This window comes from Embiotoca jacksoni, unplaced genomic scaffold (genome assembly GCF_022577435.1).
Source record: "Embiotoca jacksoni isolate LCO1_2020_lvr unplaced genomic scaffold, fEmbJac1.0.p SCAF_4, whole genome shotgun sequence".
Taxonomy (NCBI): Eukaryota; Metazoa; Chordata; class Actinopteri; family Embiotocidae; genus Embiotoca; species Embiotoca jacksoni.
Genome location: NW_027185392.1, coordinates 2,940,446 through 2,960,586, shown reverse-complemented (window position 1 = coordinate 2,960,586; position 20,141 = coordinate 2,940,446). Strand labels below are relative to the sequence as shown.

Here is a 20,141-nt window from a genome sequence, read left to right as displayed (position 1 = left end):
CCAGGTAAACAAAGTTGTTACAATTCAACTATCAAATGAAATGTGAAACTGTCAAGTGACGCGAAGACGGACTGACGTTGGTAGTCGCACAGTGAAGCCGTGGCTCATGGCCGAAAAGCTCTGGCGTGGGTTGTGTTTGTTTTCTCACATGTCCAGTTTATATGTATAATGCCGTGGGTGTGTCTGTGTGTGTGTGTCTGTGTGTGTGTGTGTCTGTGTGCGTGTGCGTGTGCGGCTGCGCGTGCGCATTCACATGCAGCGACGCATGTCTTCGTGACTCAGACTAATCCTATTAGATCGCTCTCTCCCACCTCTATATTTACCTCGACCCTCTCCCTGAGATTAATCCTGGTATTTTCTGCGAGTGCCTCTGCAGATCAGTAAGCACTTCTCTACTGTCGAACCTACCGGCGCTCGCTCGAAGCAGAGTCAAACTGTCGACTTTCTCACTTAACTTCCTTGACGCTCTGCAATCCTGGCTGCTAAATCGCTTCGACAACACGGTGCGCAAGGACCAGTGATATGCTTTGATTGGTTAATGAGTATTATCAGACTCTCAACTAAACCACCGCCAGCGGTGATAGGAAGTTCACAACAGGTTAAGAGGCCTCACTCGGTGTTTGCCTATAACCTAATTATTTATTTTTTTCCACTACCTGACCCAGAAGTCTGTGTCTGTCCTCCCTTTGCAATCCAATTTGTCCTCTTTCTTCATCCTTCCTTCCCTGCCTCCCCCTTAACAAGATTTCTGCTGTTGAGCTGGAGTTTTAGGGCTGACCGTGCACGCGCCTCGCGCACACACACACACACGCACACACACACACACACACACACACACACACACACACACACACACACACACACACCAACAGCAGCAGCAGCAACCTGTGCCCCACACTGCCACACCTCCAGCTGTCTGTAATCTGCCTCAGAAGACTGCAGAGCGCAGTGGGAACAAATTACACGAGAGAGGGGTGAAGTAACAAACTTCGCAGGATTTAAAGGCAGAAAGAAAATGCATCAAATATAGAAGAGCTGAAAAGAGAGAAGAAACTCTGGATATATTTCTTTTCTTGCGGGAGTCGAGGAGTTTCAAGGTGAGGTAAATTACTTGTGTATATTCAGCTGCCACGGCACATACAAAGATTGATGGCCTATTAAATTAGCTACTAACAAAACACGGCAGTGTTGCTATTGTACATCAGGTGCCATCGATCAGCTTCAAGAAGTAAAACACGTGATTGTGAAATAACTTTTCCAAATAAGCTCTGACCTTTCTAAGTCTTACAGTAAATCCTCTTTTTTTTTTTTTTTTTTCCAGGTGAAGCCTATGCTGCTCCATTTCAAACGTATTTCTCCTACATCAGCCTTGGACGTTTCAGTCTAGAATTGTGGTCTCGGATAGATCTGGCAGAGCTCAGAGCCACAGAGCCAAATCTAATTTGTGAGGTTATCGCTGTCAATTCACAGCCTGCAGCGACTGCTGCGACAGAAATACAGGCTGGACCAGACAGATAAAGCACATTTTTCAGCTTTTAGACCTGAACTTTATTTCTATAGCTGAAATTTATTTCTTATGTGGTTGTTTTGTTCTGACCCATAAGTCAGTTCTTGGAAAACACCGTCTCAAAGTCTTTTGGCCAACTAGTTCCAGACGAGGCTTTTGTGTTGTATCTAGATTATGATTACTTTTGTCTGCAGAAACTGCTGTAGCCTTTAGACCGAATGTCCTTCAGTAGACAAAATGAATCAGTCTGTCACTGAGCAGCATCACTTCAGGGGAGCATCCACCCAAAATTTACATTTCTGGACTTTTGGCTTCAGTGTTTTTCTATTTGCTACAGATAACTCGGCCAACGAGTCGAATTACGTTATTTCTCCAGGAAGTCCACAAAGAATACGACTTTAAATATGCCTCTCAAACTGAATGATAATTTATCAAACAATAACACTCTATTTCAGGACCAGGTTGTTCCTTTGTATTCTTGTCTTTCTGGTTGCAGATATCTGCATCTTAATAACCGGTCGTGTCTAAACCGTTTTAAATAATGTGCAAACCTGCATCTGCGGTGGAATTTACCTGCGCTCGTTCCTCCATTTAAAGAAGCCTGATTACCAACAAATTGTGGGTTCAGTCACTCAGAATCAATTTCTAGTCTCACTGCAACTATGTATGGTAATGATATTGTGTTCATGCATCCAAATTCACCATGAAATAGTGACTCAAGTTTTGGGAGTTCTGAATACCCCTGACGAGCTTCCTGTGGTGCATTGAAAATGGTGTGTTTTGTGTAAACAAACAAGTTTTGTTCAAGATAATAGAATAGAACGCCTGAACAGAGGCTTGAAGGTACTTCTATAACATCAAAGCAGTGGTATTTCGATAGACGGTACCGGTGCTTTTTCAGCTTTAAATGCCCCAAAGACATGTTCTTAACCTCTTTCTGAATGCAGGTTGATTTATTACTTATTTGGTTATTAATAATTCATTCTAACAGATACCTAAGATATAACAATACTACAGATATAAGACTGTAAGGTGATGCAACCAGAATTGGCCTTTTCACTATTTGGATAATTAAAAAAAAAAAAAAAAAAAAAAAAGATAGAAGAAAGAAATTCTTCGGATGGGAAAGTTTTGTTTTTATTCTTTAATACAGATTCAAAGAGTAACTGTTTGCGACAGCTTCACACTCATTCTCTCTGTGTTGTTGAAAGTCATTCTGAGAGACATCGAAGGTCACGAGGACTGTAAAGTTCAGCTCAGTACAACAGAGTATCTCAGAGTCCGGATCAGTGCAGGCGATGAGCTGTAAGCTGCGATGAAGATCGCACCTGTATGCTGTAGCACACGTGCATGTTTATGACTATCCGTTCTCCCCAGAGGGATTTTACCCTTTCCCATTCCTGCCTGTCATCATGGTGGACCTGTTCCTGAACCGAGTTCTGGTCGAGAACAACTGGGACCAGGATGAGCTCAACACAGAGCGGGAGATCCTCGGGATCCTCGAGAACCGCATCCTGATGCTATTCTTCGCGTCCGCCGAGTGTGAAAGTTGCCAGGAGTTTGTGCCTGTTGTGAATGACTTTTTCAGGAGATTGAAAGATCCGGCATACATAGAGTACCCGAAACTGCTCGCGCTCATCTACATCAGGTACACATTGTTCAGTTTATATATCCTTCCTGCTCACATGCGATTGCATGAACACATCTGTGCTTTTTTTTTTTTTTTTTTTAATCAGTCATACGATTCCCATCTTTTCTCTCCAGCTTGGATCAATCAGAGAAGCAGCAGGAGAGAGTCCTCAAACAGATGCACAAAAGGATTCTGTTTCTGGCCTTTGATGACCCGTACAGGAAGTAGGTGGACGAAAGGGAGGGAAAAATCTTCTTAAGTATATGTGTTTATTTTTCTTGCGTGAGTCTCTGTCTCTCACTTCTGCAACTGAATCCGTGAGACATTTTGTTGTACATGAAAAGTGTGTTTTCATAGCGTGTGTGTGTGTGTGTGTGTCTTTCAGGGAACTGCAGACCATGTTTAAGGTGAAGGACGTGCCGACAGTTGTTGTCCTGCGTCCCGACGGCTCCGTCCTCTCTCCTAATGCCGTGGAGGACATCGGTCGCTTCGGTCCGGACTGTTTCCTCAACTGGCAGGAATCGGCCGAGCTCATCGAGAGGAGCTTCATGCTCAACGAGGAGTTCAACGACCTCGATCTTCGCAGTGCCACCGACCCCTTGCGGAGGCTCAAGTACAAGACAGAGGACGACAAGAGGAAAAAGAGCTGGTGGAAGTTGTAGATGAAGGGGAAAGGTGAATATGAAGAGGAGGAGGCGGAGGAGAAAGATGGAACATGGGATACCAAGAGAAAGGACGGCGATAAAGGTATATGGACGAAAAGATGAGGAGAAAGTGGATATGAAAAAAGCCCACATATAAACTCGCATATAACTGCTGTTATTATTACTGTCAGCATAATTTTCTCTTACTGTCGTTTAAAACATGGTGCAGTTGTTTCTTTTTAGTCCATAAAGGAGAAAATGTCCCTGTTGTCACACAGAAACAAACATGGACATGAACTTAAACTATTTCTGTGTAAATATGCCCCAGAATCCCAACTGAAAGCTCCACAAATCAATGTTTGTGCACTAAAAGTGAATCCAATGACTGTAGTGACACAGGAGTCACAGACGATAACAAGACTTTTCTGGGTTTGTTTGTTTTTAGCCTCTTTCAGCTCATTGTTTTGATTTTCTTGCCAGTTAATTCAAGTCCTCTCGGCTCCATCTCCCACAGCATCAGGTAGCGGTTTTCAGTTCAAAGTGCAGACCACAATCAGCCGACTGGACTCTACTGCTGCATTCGGGCGCTGGCGCCTGCAGGCGTATCTGAAACGAACGTCTTCGCCAAGTGTACGTGGTCTTTTATTGTTATGCCTCCGCGCCGGCAGCAGTCGCGATGTCTCAGGAACACCTTGAGGGAATTTCTCCAAATGTGGCACAAAGGTCAAGGTCACTGTGACTTCATGTCTGTCCCGACCGCCCGTCCAATTCCAGTGAACGTGATATTTCAGGAAAGCCTTGAGGCAGTTTCTTCAAATGAGGCGCAAGCGTCCACTTGAAAGATGAACTTATCCGAGTTAAGTGGTCACAGGTCAAAGGTCAATGTGCCTTCACAAAACATATTTGTGGCCATAACTTTATAATGTATTTCCTAATCATGACAAAATTTCATACAGGTGTCAAATAGGATAAAATGACAACATTTTATGTCTACAAGGTCAAAGGTCAACTTCACAGTGACATCATAATGTTCTGCAAAAGCACTTTTCCTTCCATTATTCAACACCATAACTCTGGACGCAGAAGGGGAGATTGTCACCATGTTTCACATTTGGTCAGGAACTAAATTTGTGACGGTAATTTTGGGTGTCCATCCCGAAATGGTGGCGAGTGTAAAGATCTTTCAATCTGCGGTTCTTTTGGGTTGAAGATCTTTATGAAGCGTTCACGTTTTAGAATTTGTATCTTCATTGCAGCCACATTCATATTCGAAGCATTTTCTACTGTCAAACAAGCTTTTTTGGCCAAATTCCTTCAAAGTCTTCACTTACGATATAAGTCTGGAAAAACGTGCAAGTAAACTGCAACTTGACTGGTTCGTGGAGACATACAGCCGCGAGGCTATTGCTATTTTTTTGTTGTTGATTTTTACTTTGTTACTCAATAGCTAAACATAAGTTGTACTGATCTCCAAAAAAACAAAAACAATAAATGATGTATTATTCTAACACAAATTGTGCCTGTATGTCACAGCTGTGATTTCATGGCCGTATTGTGCTGCTCCCGATAGAGTGAATCAAACTGTCCAGGTATTTCTCTGTGGTTCAACTCTTCCATTAGTTACTGAATAATAAAAGTCTCACTTCATCAAGGCCTTTCTCATTCTGTAAATTTCTGGGCTCTTTTGACAGTGAGGATTGTTCAGCCTCTGCTTTCACATACACACAGTCAGTGCGAGCACTTCAAGTTCCCTGTCTGTCTGTCACCTTGTCTTTTCAATCCCTCCCTCCCAGACGGAGGAGGGGGAGGAGGAGGGTGGAGACACAAAAGAGGGAGCGAGCAGCAAGTGGCACCAAGGTGAAGGAGACAATGAGTGAGTGTGATACAAACTGACAGACCGGAACTGATTCAAGTGTGATTAAGGAAGAGTTGAAAAGAAAAAGAAAACTAGATTTTGAAGGCTACTCTCTTTTTGGATTTGCTGCCTCAAGGGGAGATAATATTTGTTAGAGGTAAGCAACCAGGAGGATTATCCGATTTAACAGCGAGCGAGCTTACATACTGTAATAGATGTGTGTAAGGACGACTGAGTTGGAAACATAAAATGACTTGAAAAGATATCAAATCATTCGGATAAACTTTTGCAAATGTCAAGACTTTCAGATATTCTTATGTGTGTTGTGGTTCCTTCATGTTTGGCACAGATATGCAAATTAAAAACCCTTAAAATCATCTGATTTTGTTTATTTCAATTAATTATTTCCTCAGTTTTGCAATTTTTGATGATTTCCCTATTAATCCAAAACACATAAATAGTTTCTTCCTCTCTCCCTGCAGCTTTCTGTCCCTCACTGAGCACTGATCGCTCGGATCTCCGTCATGGTGGACCTTTTCTTTGACCGGGTCCTGGTGAAGAACAACAAGGACCAGGATGAGCTGGACACGGAGCGCGAGATCGTCATGCGCCTGCAGAACCGAATCCTGATGCTCTTCTTCGCATCTTCTTCGCGTGAGACCTGCCAGCAGTTTGCTCCCACGCTCTCCGACTTCTTCGAACGGTTGACGGATGAGTTCTACGTGGATCGCTCTGCTCAGCTGGTTCTCCTGTACATCAGGTAAAACACACATGTAGGTAAATAAGATGCGCTAGCACCTGCTCTGGGCCAGATGTGTTTCCAAAACCCCCAAGGCCTGAACTTAACCTTGCCCCAATAGGATCAAATCTTTCTGTGTGCATAACCTTGTGCAACATATATCAGTCCCATTAGGAAATTATTAAAAACAAAAAAACAATCGATTTTTCTGGACTTGGAGTGAATCTGTCCATTAATCTCCCAACAATGTGATCTCCATTTCTTTCGTCCTGAAGTTTGGATCAGTCAGAGGAACAGCAGGAAAGCTTCCTGAAAGAGCTCCCCAAGAAGTGCCTGTTCCTGGCCTACGAGGACCCCTACAGGAGGTGTGTGAGATTAGTCATTTAGCTGTGTGTACAACCTGCTGGTGACTAATGGTAATGTAAATATACCCAGCTGTATGGATCCATTATCTCTCTGCCTGTGTGTGTGTGTGTGTGTGTGTGTCCACAGGGAGCTGGAGGCCATGTATAATGTGGAGGAGCTGCCCACAGTGGTGGTGCTGCGTCCCGACTGCTCCATCCTCATCCCTAATGCAGTGGAGGAGATCCTCCGCCTCGGCCCGGCCTGCTACCGCAACTGGCAGGAGGCGACGCAGCTCATCGACAGGAACTTCATGATCAACGAGGACTTTGAGGAGAAGTCCATGCGCAGCTTCAGCGACCCCGTGAGAAGACTGAAGTACAAGGTGGAGGACGAGAAGAAGAAAAAGACGAAGAGAAAGCGCAGAGGGTGGGGAGGTGGAGGAGATGGAGGTGGCGAGGTGGGTGGAGGAGCGGATGACAAGGAGGGAGGACGGTCACCATGGTGACGAAGCATGAGAACATGACAGTGGATTTACCTGAAAGTTGTTCTGTTTAGTGGTAAAGGGCTTTGTCACAAAGTTTCTTCCGGTGCAGCCAAGTTGTTCGGCCAAACAAAAACCCCTTTTTACAGCTGCATCCCAGGAAGTACAGATATGTCTCGTCCTAGGAAGTAGAAATGTCAAGCTGACGTTTTTCTAACTGCTATTCAAGATCAGCGGTAAGCGGCGGCTGCGGTCTTTCTGCAAAGGCGGCTCCGGTGTGTGGGCGCGCCAGCACACAATACAAAGTAATCTAAACTATCGAAAGGAGCACTGAATGCAGCAAACCAGCGCTGAGCTCATCTTATAGGAGGATGTCTTTAGTGTCTCTGAATGCCAAATATTCAATCAAGACATGGTTCGGTGTGAGCCAAGTTTTGCCATCTGGGATGTTTTATTACACCCATGCAGGAGATTATTCCAACCATTTCTCCATTTATCAACACGGCTCAGTACGGCTCTTCTTTTTTCCCCCCCCTACATTATAATTTGTACCGTCCAATCAAAACACAGCATGTATAATCTGAAATCAATGAATTATTCAACGCCATTAAAATAATTTTGTTGGTGACTGTTTTGCATTGGGTGTTTGGCTGCACTTTATCGACGACACAAGCAGCAATCAGAGTTATTCAAAGGGAGTCGAGTGAAGTGATGGAGAAACTGGCTTTACCGCATAATCAGTGATTTCCTTTGACTGCTACTCATGTACTTTCACGCTGAAGACCGTGTTTAGCCCTCGCACACTTCCTCACACATGCATGCTGCGTTGATGACGCTTTTATGTGATCAGTCAGGATCTTCATTCGCAGACGTTCCGGCGGAGAGGCTTTCATCATCCTTCTTCTGTACGCTGAGTGACCTCTGCTTTAACTACATGCTGCCAGGAAGATGCAAATAAAAGAAGCTATACGACAGTAATGGCAGCGGCAGAACTGAGGGTGAGAGACAGATGATGAAACCAGAGTATCATCAGGTGTCATCAAGGTATGATTGGTAAGGATTGACGTGTTTATAAAAAAAAAAAAAAAAAAAAGGCAGTGACATCGTGACTTCTTTTCAAAGCTTCTGACATTATAGACAGATTGACAAATAGGTCAGAGCTGCATGAGACAAAGCTCTTCCTTGTTTTCATAGAAATATTGCGAAATGCCTGCGCGCGCTGGCTGGCTGGCTGGCTGGCTGGCTGTGCACTGTGCAGCACAGAGAACACAATAGCTCCCCTTTCTCCATGTTTTTGGTCACAGGGCTGTAAAAGCTAAACTTAAACGGGGAGCTGCTCAGACCTGTAAGAAGAGGCAGATGTCTAAATAAACATGAGCCCCCTGTTTATTCCATATTCCTCCGCTTTTGCCTACACAGCAGCTTATTGTTGCTCACTCAGACAAACCTTGACAATATAGTCGAAGCCCCCCTCCTCCTCCTCCTCCTCCTCCCTCCGCGCCCCCTCCTCCCCCTCCTCCCTTCCCCTCCCCTCCCCTCCCCTCCCCTTTTTTGCCTCTTGCCTCTCTCTGCCTCTGCACACGTACACACGCGCACGCATAAACACTCACACGTGCGCACACAAAAGCACAGTCGCGTTGCGCGCTCTCGAGTGCAGAACGCGCAACAAGCGGACCAGCGGATGGAGAGAGAGAGAGAGAGAGAGACAGCAGAAGACGAGAGAAGGACGGATGCAAGGCGAGGCCAGGAGCGGGAAACGGTATCTCTCCTGCTCGTCCAGCTGTTGTATCTTTTGCTTTTTTTGGGGGCTTTTTTTTTTTTTTTTTTTTTTTACCGCACCTTCATTTTATAACACGATTCTTGCCTTCTTTTTTTTTTTTAATTATTATTATTATTTTTTTAAAGCCTGACATCTCTTCTATCGGTCCTGATGTGCCGCTGCGACTCATCACGATTCTTCAAGGATATGCAAAACGGCTGTCATCCCGTCGACGTTATTTCCCATTAAATGCAAGGATGTACTTGATGGACTATATCGGAAATATATGATCAGCGATGACAAACGACAAAACCGGGCTCGGTGAACTGATGTAGAAATCGACGGAGGGAGCAGAGCAGGTTAGGTCTGTGCGTTCATTTTTGCGCCTAATATCGCGTTCGCGTGCGATCGTGTATTTCTTTTTTTTTTTTTTTTTTTTTTTTTTTCTCCACCCTTCATCCATCGGAGCTATAAGGCCCGTAGCCCGCATCATCTCTGGGCATGAAACCCGTGGGAATTATGATACCAACGTGACGCACAGTCACACAGCACAGCGGGGAAGACATCGAGCCTCAACAGGACGGAGGGAGGGTGTGAGGTCCAGCAGAGCAGAGCCCTGCTCAGTAAACTGATCACAGGGGGAGGACGCCCAGTTGTTGTTGGACATATCGCGCTAATGACTGCCGTGTAGCCCAGCAGGTATATCGCCCATCACCGTTTCCCTATTGAATATATATATTTTTTTTTTCATGCATCGGGCGCAGCAGAGCGGGAGAAAGGGAGGCGAGTACCGTGGGTGAGGGCGCGGAGAGACGGGATGCGGGAGACGCAGTGAGCGAGGAGGAGGAGGACGAGGGAAACCGGAGGATTGACGGTAAGATATGGATATAGGCTATGAGGATGCACCCGCCCCTCCTCTCTCCCTCTTTCTCCCTCCCTCCTTCCTTCTCCCTCTCGCTCTCTCTCTCTCTCTCTCTCTCTCTCTCTGTATTCACATGCACAAATGCACATACATGATCAATGTCCGAGAAGAAAGCAGAGGTGCCCTGCTTCTTTGCTGCTGCTGCTGCTGCTGTCAGGGGCCATTTGATCACTGAGGGACAGGGATCTGATGTGTTGCCGTGCCGCTGGATGCCATTGAAGCTGGGTCAGTAGTGTAAGAGTGCGAGGCATGAGTGCTGTGAAATATTCATGGGCACGTGATTAGACTCCTCTGGGCCTCACAGGAGAATCGTAAAGGGAGGGGGGGGGGAAGTGGCTTGATGACTTAGGGTGTCCCAAGCTGGCAGACCAGAGGGGTCTGTCATGGGTGGGCTGAATTAATGGTCACACACCTTGATTGTGGTGTCTTATGTGCTGCAGTGAACAATGATGTACACGCGCGCACACACACACACACACACACACACACACACACACACACACACACACACATACACACACACACACACACACGGACGAAGGGGTTTAAAGGCAGGTTTGCTGATTCACCACAGATGGGAACTTGAGGAGAAAAGAGGCGGAGAGGAAGAGGGAGCAGACCGAGTGAGAGTCCACGATGAATATTTCAGAGAGGGAAAAGAGAGGACCGGGTCAGTGGAGGAGGGCAGGCAGGCAGAGAATCAGGAGTGACCGTGAAGAAACGGAGACAGAGAGATGCAGAGGAGAAAGAGGAGGAAGGCTGAGGGAGGGATGGAGGAACAGCTCGGCGGCTGACAAGACTCCTGCTCCTGTCAGGCTCACAGTCTGAGACGTTTGTAAGTGTGAGAGAAGATTTTGTTCAGTTTGTGACAAATTAATCGTAGATATAAGAGAATGAATGGGATGATTGCTTTGAATTGATTAATTTGGAGGAATACATTTACCAACCCTGATTTGAATAAGGCGACTCACTTAGTTGTGTGTCTGTGTCTCTCTGTGTGTGTGTGTGTGTGTGTGTGTGTGTGTGTGTGTGTGTGTGTGTGTGTTACGTGGGAAGGTGAAAACAAAGGTAATGAGGTTTGTTTCCATGTAGGGATCGTTTCCTTTAACCACCAAGGAGAATAAGAAGCAAACTGATTTGCTTAAACCACGCACACACACACACACACACACGCACGCACGCACGCACACACACACACACACACACACACACACACTCACAATTTGGATGGATTTTCTATCATTTGACTTGTAAAACGCACCACAAGTGTCCCTTTCTGTTCGGACCACCACGTACAGGTTCCTCTCATTGTGTCTTTCAATCAGTCAGACACCCTGAGTCAGTCTCCGCTCTGGTGCTGTGGGCATTTTGTGCAGGCCTGTGCAGAGCTACGGGCGGATATCAGTGTACTATCGATACCGTCACATGAGACCGGGGCATCAGCTGGGATTTCATTTCTAGTAAAATTGTAGGGGCGTATAGCTGATAATTATTTTTCAGTTTTAGTTAAAGACATGAATGCAAAAATGAGTGGTTTTGTCAATGGGAAGAAAACAAATAGTGAAAAAATGCCGATCACAGTTTGCTAGAGATGAATTGGACATCCAGCTGATTGCTTGATGGACCGTCAATCAAACCACTTGATCATACGTGACAACTAAAAACCATCATATAATATTAGGACGAAGATAAGGTGCAAATACTAACATTGGAATTTGGGGTATTTTAACATAATTGAAATGATTAATCAATAAAATAGCAGCTGATTCATTTTCAATATGATTTACTACAGTTAATCCGATAGTAGTTTTCTTTCAGCTTAACTGACTGTTGCACAATTCATCTTATTTTTTTACATTTTATCAAATATGAATAAGTATTTGTTCAGCTATATTTTCATATTTCACCAGGTAGTGTGGGTGACATCGATATTTCCTATCTTAGTGTGGTTTTTTTGGTTTTTTTTTTTATCAGGATAAATAGATGCTACGTTATCTGAAAACTAATTAGTAAAGCTGTTCATGGATAAAATTACCGCGCACGAATGTCTGGTTATGTTTAATCCAGTGAATTAAATCATTAAATTCAACGTACACTGAATAACAATATGTGTGACAGGAGAGAAATTCATCAAGAATGTACTCATCTCACGATGTGCAGTATATCACCATTTGGCTCAGACCTATTGTTCAGCTCGAGCCTTTTCTGCCTTCCTGCGAAGCTCCTGGATTTCACTCTGCTCTGCTCTCTTTCGCTTCAATTCACGATTGTATGACTTCAAGTTCGAAGCCATGTTACATTTTGTCAGAATGCGGGACCACGGCCCTGTTGAATTGAAAGCTGTCTAAAAATGCCCCAATACTTAAATATCCATGTACATTTTAAGTGATAAGTCGCAGTAATTGTTCCTCCTCTGTGTGTGTGTGTGTGTGTGTGTGTGTGTGTGTGTGTGTGTGTGTGTGTGTGTGTGTGTGTGTGTGTGTGTGTGTGTGTGTGTGTGTGACAGTTATATCACAGTATTGATAAATAATGTGGTATAGCCGGTGCTTGAAGTGGAAAAAAAAAAAATAATTGTCAGTACTCCCCCTTTCTGCGGCGACACCAAAAGATATCGCCGACGTTCACAAGATAATTTATGTGATCAAGTAGACAAGCAATTATTCAATTATTAAAGTCATACTAGGTCAAAACCTAATATGAGCACGGCTGGACCGCGTATGAAATGCTCGAGGCCTATAATTTGAAATAAGTCCTTTAAATTTGAAATGGATACAGGAAGTTGTATCATCTGGATGACAGCGGTGACTTTGGACATTTTTTTCACATGAACTCCGCGAGTTCCGAAGAAACATTATGTGTTTGGTGTTAAACTGTATCGTAGCCCCTGGTGCTAATGTTAATGCTACATCATCAGGCTCTTCAAAGCCAGCAGTGGCGCTAACATTAGCTTGCCGCTCCCGGCCTGCGTCTGCCGGTTTGGTAGAATTTAACTTTCTGACTGCCTGACTGTTTGTGTTCTCTTTGTGGTAGGAAAAGATTGGATTTTCAAATATTTGAATAGTCATTAAGGAAAAAAAAAACATGATAGCATTCCAAGAATAGTGTTTTTTTTTTCTTGAAATGCCCATCCCTGCTTTGTGCCATTTTGGTCTGCAGCCCATTTGGATATAAAACAGTCTGGGATGTTTTCCCTTTTCAGTTAATCCAGAAAATTAAAAAAACAAAAACAAATAAACATTATTACGTGATGTTGCTCACAATACTTTGAAATATTTAAGGCATTGATTTCACTTTAGAAAGAGTATTACAAAACAAAAATAGCCATGACAAAATGCTGCTTTGATGTGACTCCAAAATCCAGTCGTCCTTCTGTGCAGAAATGCATTGTGACATTGATTTTACGATGACACACAACAACGAAAAGCATTAAAAACTCGAACGACTACTGGATTGTTGAATGAGTTGACAATTTTCTGTTGATCGACTAATGGTTCCAGTTCCAGCCACGATCCAATTGTTTTGCACAAATAACAGATTTTTTTTTTGGAAAGCCCTGCTATATTTGATTGGCCACTTGCAGTTATACGGAAATGCAGGAAAAGAGCCAGTGTCAGTCATTCAATCAATTAATAAATTAAACCTAATTGTAACATACATGAAGTTATATTTTTAGCGTGCGGTATTTTTGTCCTCACTCGACGTCCGCAACGACACAACTAATGACATCTTCCCCCTTCCCGTACGACCCGTACGACACGAGTGCAGCACAGTATTATGTTCCTTGTTAGGTTGAGGTTGGTTCCTGCCCACCTCTGACTGAGCAGGTGGAAGGATTGTCTTTACAGCCTGCTGAGGCTTTATCGCAGCTTCAGCTGAACTTTAAAATGTATTTTGGCAAGACTGTGGATTTTGTACTTTATTGCTTACATGAGAGGACCACGAAGAAGGAATAACTTCATGGCCAATATAGAAAGGAGGCAGAGTTATGTGACAAAAAACTCTCTTGATGTTTATTTCAATATTGTTCTTAGAAAGACTTTAAAAGAAAAAAACAGTTTTTCTAAGGCTCTGTGATTCTCCTAGAATTGACAGAGACAGAATTCAACTGTTGTGCGTTGATCAGGTGACAACAACAGAGTGATGAACGAGCAAACACCCTTGTAATCCTGGAGAGAGAAAGTGCTTTTAGTGCACGGAGAGGCAGGGCGTGCTTTTACCTCAGAGCGTGGTGCTGAGGGCAGGATTATGATCTTGATAAATATGTGAGGAAATTTATCAATGTTTAATCAGCCTTGCTGCAATCTTTAGAACAGCTTCAATTCTTTAGGTGAAAGAAAATAAAATGTCTTCTTGCGCAAAAAAATCCTTCTCTCAAACTATCTCAATCTCTGCCACATGCAATATTGATACAGAAGTGGAACCATGCAGACAGCCAGGGAGGCTTTTTTGCCTCTTTTGCCTTCTAAAGGATTTATATATTCTAGTTTTACAGATATCTATTCAGTTTGATCTTTTAGCACAGCACAACATCTGCACGTATGTGAATATTGATGGCTGAAATCATAAAAAAAAAAAAACGGTTAATAAAAAAAAAATTCAATTAATAGTTTCCTGGATATATCTGCAATAATTTATGTCCCATTTTCTTTGTAATCGTTAAGCCTGATGCATGCTGTAGGAACCTCGTGCCCTCGGGACTGTTAGACCTCCAGTGTCCTAAAGCTCTGAACTTGGCTCCGACCGTATCCTGCGTTTCCTGCCTGCAACGAACAAGTGATTGACAGAGGGCGACACCTTCGTTCCCCTGAGTCACGCATCGACCAGACATACAGCCTCTAAAACCCCCGTAAGTGGCTTTGACTGCGGCATGTAGGCCTCAGCCCTCTGGGGGACGGTGAGGTCACTGGTCTGAAACAGGCTCACAGCCACAGAGGACACTGGAGTGGGTTTTAATCCTTAAATGTTATCCACAACAAAATTCTCGCCGCTGGTGTTATTAAAAAGTGTTTCACCCAATAAAGCTTTGGCTTTCGATGTGCTGTCGGGAGTCCAATCTGTCTGTCTATCCCTCATCTCTTGATTGCTCTTCCTCTCTTTCCGTCACACACACACACACACACACACACACACACACACACACACACACACACACACACACACACACACACGCACACATTCATATTCGTCCATTAGGAACGTAACACTACAAGGCTGTTGTGTCACTTTGTGCTCCGTAGTGATCTACCTTCAGGCACTGATAGCTCTCTGACCAGAGAGGGGGGGAGGTTAACCTCTCTCTTTCTTTTTCCCTCTGTTGATTTCATGGACTGCACCTCTAACAGTGTGAATCGTTGTAACCCGTGTGATTTCACATCAGGCTTCTCACAGCAGCGAGTCAATCAGTGTCTTTTTATCTTTCGCTGATTTTTTATTTTTATATTTATTTTTTTGAAGGAGGCGTACCACACAGGATTTGTTTAACAGACTCTTGGTTTTAACCTCCCTAAAGCTCCCAGGCATCTGTCATCACAAACCCATGCTGCGAAGTGCAACACTGCTCAAATCCACATGCACTTATTTCAAACAACAGCAGAGATTTAAAACTCACTGAAGATACGGAGTATGTCTGTGTGGGGAAATGTGTGTGAAATGATGCATCTATCTCATTGCAGCAATAAAAAAAACATATAAAAGATAAAGGTAACTGGAACAACTTTAATTCTGCTTTTTGTTTCATTTGATCTTTTCCAAATCGTTTCCACACGATTAAAACTTAGATATATTCAGCACAGCAGTTTGAAAGGTCAACATCCGGTAAATGTATGTTTTTCTCCGTGTGTACTGCATGCAAATGGTTGTGTGGATGCACAGTATGTACGTTAATGCCTGTATGTGTAATTTATGTCACTCCTGGGCTTCTGCTCACACACACACACACGCACACACACACACGCACACACACACACGCACACACGCACACACACACACACACACACACACACACCCTTAAGTGTTGATGCAGGGTAAGTAGAGCAAGGACACTGATGGCCCTTGACAAAGCCACACACCCAGTCCCCCCATTTGAACCACCATGCTCTCTGCCTGCAACCAAAAATCCAGCCCGGGGCCACCGGCCGGCCTACTTGGAGGAGCAGCTATCTCAAAGAGAGAGAGAGTGTGTGTGTGTGTGTGTGTGTGTGTGTGTGTGTGTGTGTGTGTGTGTGTGTGTGTGTGTGTGTGAGAGTGTGTTGGGGTTGCAAGTGAGAGAACATTGCTGCCATAAGGGTTTTGGAAGAGATAGGACATATTGTGTGTATGTGTTTGCGCGCGCGTGTGTGTGTGAGTGTGTGTGTGTGTGTGTGTGTGTGTGTGTGTGTGTGTGTGTGTGTGTGAGTGATACAAAACAGAAATGCTCTCATTCTGTTGAGTCTTTTGTGTACTATATTTAGTGTGTGTGTATTTAGTTGTGTATATGTGTGTGTATCACGAAGGTCCTCTGGCCTTTATTACCATCTTGTTGCTTCAGTGGATTTAAAGAAGGCAGAGGTTTCTCTTGGTTGTGTGCGTATATGTGTGTGCGCGCGCGTGTGTGTGTGTGTGTGTGCGCGTGTGTGTGTGTGTGTGTGCGCGTGTGTGTGTGTGTGTGTGTGTGTGTGTGTGTGTGTGTGTGTGTGTGTTTTCATGCACAAGTCTCTGAATGCATGTTGGACATTTGTTGAGGAGTGACCTAAATCTGTCTGCCATCATTACCTAACAAGAAGATGGAGAGAAAAGCAAGTCACAAATAAACACACAGGCGCACATATGTTTATGTACACACGCACACAGACACACACACACACACACGCACACTCCCGAGACCGTGATGTTAAAGCCCGACTCCAGAGTGCAGCAGCAGATTGGAAACGCTAAACAGTGAAAATAAATGCTATGCCATGCATGTTTCAGTTTAGCCTCCATCCTCGTCCCTGCTGTCTGGGGCCAAGAGTTCAGTCTATATTAAGGAGTCATGTTACTCTTGTTCTCTCGTAGCTCATCTGCCTGCATCCCGTATGCTGCCTCGAAAAATCCCTCCGTGCACCGTCGGCCTCCGATCACCTGCGCCTTCAGTCAGCTGTTTACCTCGTTACGCCTGCTGGGGAAGAGATCGTCTCCACCACATCATTTATTTAAGATTAATGAAAAGTGGCCTAAGCTGAGCCAAGGCCTGTGTGTGTGTGTGTGTGTGTGTGTGTGTGTGTGTGTGTGTGTGTGTGTGAAGATAGAAAGATTAAGACTCTTTTATGGGTCAGTGGCCAGTATTGCTTCTGGCTAATTACGGACTTAAAACACGTACTATCACGCGTGCACTCTCACTCACAGACACACACCTACACACGCACACCCAGCATATCTGCTTGCTCGCCGTCTCCCTCCTGCTCCTTGAGGCTGCACTGTGCTATCACCATGGTAACAGCAGATTGAGGGACTTTTCGCTGCACCGATTGTTCAACTGTTATCGCTATTTTTTTTTTTGCCCTCTCTCTCTTTCTGTCTGTCTCTCTCTATTATTCTGTCCTCTGTCCACCCTGCTGTGCTTTCTCACGTGCACTCCTTCATTGTCAGTGTGGGTTATGGACCGTCCAGCACACACACACACACACGCACACACACACGCACACACACACACACACACACACACACAGATCTGCACAAAAAGGGCGAGTGTTGCAGTTCTGTACTCCCAGTCTCACACTTCCACTGCTTCCTCCCCAGGCTCTCCAAACGCGGTTGGTGGTGTGACGTCCTAACTCTTCCTGCCCAGCATGGCTGTGTCACTGTGGTTCGTGGGGGTGTGTGTGCTCACCCTGGCTCACGTCGCCCCGTCTGCCCAAGGTAAGTGCCCTGACGCTGACGTTGTACCACGTTGATCACGAAGGCAATTCACACGCCGTATCCCCAGAAATACTGAAAAAATCAACAGAGCTCACCAGCGCTGCATACATTTGGGGACTCGAGTGTTTGTGAGCAATCATGTGAAGTGGATCGCAGCCCGGTGCCTCGAAAGAAAGGCAAAGTCATCTCCACAAAGTGTATGAAATGCTGTGACCTACTCAAACAAAAACATTTGAACACTTGAAGTTTGCAGCTTGTCGGATGGAGTGTTTGAGAAGCTCCCTGTCGCTCGTCGTTAATAAACAATCAGTTACAGCAGCAGCATACTAATCACACCGACGCGCTGGCTTTAAGTGTGGGTTTAATCCTGCAGCAAACACCTTGTCATGTGTGCGCATGATACTCAGGCTGATGTGAACAACCGGATTAAGGTAATGGTAATGGGATTTTCTCCAATAACTCTGGTTCACACAGATTTATGTGTCAGCCAGGCGAGCATTTTGCACAAGAGCGCGCGTGTGTTACATATTGAGATGCGGCCCTCAAAGGAAAGAAAATTCAATCCTATAGTTTAGCGAGCACCTGAAAGGCGGTAGTATAAGCGTTTACCCCCCCCCCCCCCCTCCCGCTGACTCAAACATTAATATATGGTGATGTACTCACGCATCACATCATATGAGATGTAGGTGCCACAGTGGAGGTGTGACGTTTTATGTCAACATTCACACTCAGCATCTGGGAATCCTTCCAGTGTAAACTTTCACACGTGTGCGTTTTAATAAAAAAAAAAAAAAAAACTGTGTTAACACACATTAAATACAGGCAGGAACAGGATTTGACTGAAAGTTTCTGAGGAGGGTTTTTGTTTGACATTTGCTGGCGAATGTTTCGTGTGCATCAGTGTACTCGATGGTATTAAATGGCTGATTCATTCCCTCGAGGAAGGAGAACGGGGGAGCTCATTCGATTTCAAACATGAAGGCTTCTCCACTCACCACTGGGAGGATATCTTTTGGATCTTTCCAATGCCTGGAAATATAACCCAGATGATGTCATTTGGATTGCAATCTGAGTCGATCCGTCACTGGCCCAGACTAACATGAGTTAACAGGGGATGGATGGAGTGACATTAAATTTTGTACAGACCCCTTGTTCCTACTGACCTTGGTCATCCTCGGACTTTTCCGTTAGCGCCAGCATGAGGTTAACATTTATGGCTTTTACTATAATGTCTGGACAGTTTTCAGATGTGTAGCCATGGAATTTGACACAGATACTGCTGATAAGAAATAAGGTGGTCCTGTGAGTTTATGTCAAACACCAACATGAGGCACACAACAACTACTGGATGGGTATGAAATCTGGTACATTTTGGGCACACAGTAGCACGTTAGCAAGTTAGCATCGTCATTGTGAGCATGTTTTATGACTCAACCACAAGTACAGCCTCAAAGAGCCACTAGCATGGCTTCAGATTTGTTGTCGTGTTTTAATTCTGTCTGTTTTGAGTGCCCTGAATCAGTCTCCTGTACTCGCTACGGAGACATACAGGTGAATGTGGTCTGTTCACACCCCGGTAATCTGAATCATTGAAAGCTCTTAGTGTGTCAGTTCACACCAAGCAGCAACCAACAATTGATTTGTGATCTGCCGTTCTGAAACCTCCAATTAGGGCTGTTGTAGCAGTTATACGAACAGTGTTTAATCCAAAAAACAGAAACTGTGTTGTGTAATTTTTTTTTTTTGACCTTGTGTGATTATTAAAACCCAAGTAATGATTGGACAGGGAAATCAAACACGCCCAGCTGTCTCCCAATAGTGATAAATGATATTGTTTTCACAAATGGAACATCGTCGTTGGGAAATCTGTATTTTGTAAGAAGTTCCAGAGTAATTGTTTTGTTTTCTGCACGGAACTTAAGAAGCTGAACAAGTTTAGGTGCCAGGATTTTACTTGGCAGTTGTAGCCGCAGATGAGTTGAGTTTTTTTTTTAACATGATTGCATCGCTTGCCAATTAACATCGGGAAGGAAAGCCAAAAAGAGGAGTGTATGAAGGAAGGGTATAAGAACCCTGAGCTTGCACACCAAGTCGTGCTTTCTTCATGAATGTGTACCAGTTTTATTTAAGCTCTCAATAACTCTTGATCAACATTGATTTGGAAAACCATCATTATTGGAAAACCTCCAGTGTCTTAATTTCTGTGTTGTGTACTTTAATCTAACATCAACAAGTGACCAGTACGAGTATTGATGAATCTGTCCGTGGTGACGTTTTTGATCATCTACGCCGGAAGCGACCATATTTGGATGAGCTGGGGAGGAGCGAGGACATTATGCCCGCCCAGCCATCGTAGAAACCTGACTGCACCACAGGCCTGTCAA

The 20,141-nt window shown here is 44.3% G+C and overlaps 3 protein-coding genes across 10 annotated transcripts in view; all 3 read left to right on the top strand.

Moving 5' to 3' along the window:
* The first annotated feature begins 909 nt into the window (after positions 1-909).
* Positions 910-5,196, top strand: LOC138209150 (nucleoredoxin-like protein 1). 2 transcript variants are annotated; one of them, XM_069167536.1, is made up of 4 exons: positions 910-1,097; positions 2,885-3,155; positions 3,272-3,361; positions 3,523-5,196. In XM_069167536.1, the coding sequence occupies exons 2-4, from the start codon at positions 2,920-2,922 to the stop codon at positions 3,797-3,799; spliced, it is 603 nt and encodes a 200-aa protein (XP_069023637.1). In that variant the 5' UTR covers positions 910-1,097; positions 2,885-2,919; the 3' UTR covers positions 3,800-5,196. The 2 variants fall into 2 exon arrangements, with proteins under 2 accessions (XP_069023637.1, XP_069023636.1); XM_069167535.1 differs by lacking the exon at positions 910-1,097 and having other exon boundaries at positions 2,629-3,155.
* A 98-nt stretch (positions 5,197-5,294) lies between these two features.
* Positions 5,295-7,225, top strand: LOC138209149 (nucleoredoxin-like protein 1). The gene is made up of 4 exons (XM_069167534.1): positions 5,295-5,654; positions 6,119-6,396; positions 6,651-6,740; positions 6,868-7,225. Exons 2-4 carry the CDS (start codon positions 6,161-6,163, stop codon positions 7,223-7,225), a joined length of 684 nt encoding a protein of 227 aa, XP_069023635.1. The 5' UTR covers positions 5,295-5,654; positions 6,119-6,160.
* Positions 7,226-8,856: 1,631 nt separating this feature from the next.
* The window catches only part of LOC138209702 (adhesion G protein-coupled receptor L1-like), a 31,186-nt gene continuing 19,901 nt past the window's right edge, over positions 8,857-20,141 (top strand). For 2 of the 7 annotated variants that reach the window (XM_069168472.1, XM_069168471.1), the window contains exons 1-2: positions 8,858-9,834; positions 17,638-17,757. In XM_069168472.1, coding sequence (XP_069024573.1) covers positions 17,688-17,757 — 70 coding nt within the window. In that variant the 5' untranslated portion in view covers positions 8,858-9,834; positions 17,638-17,687. Of the gene's footprint in view, positions 9,835-17,637; positions 17,758-20,141 lie in introns of all 7 variants that reach the window. The other 5 variants (XM_069168468.1, XM_069168465.1, XM_069168469.1 and 2 more) reach the window with 5 other exon arrangements.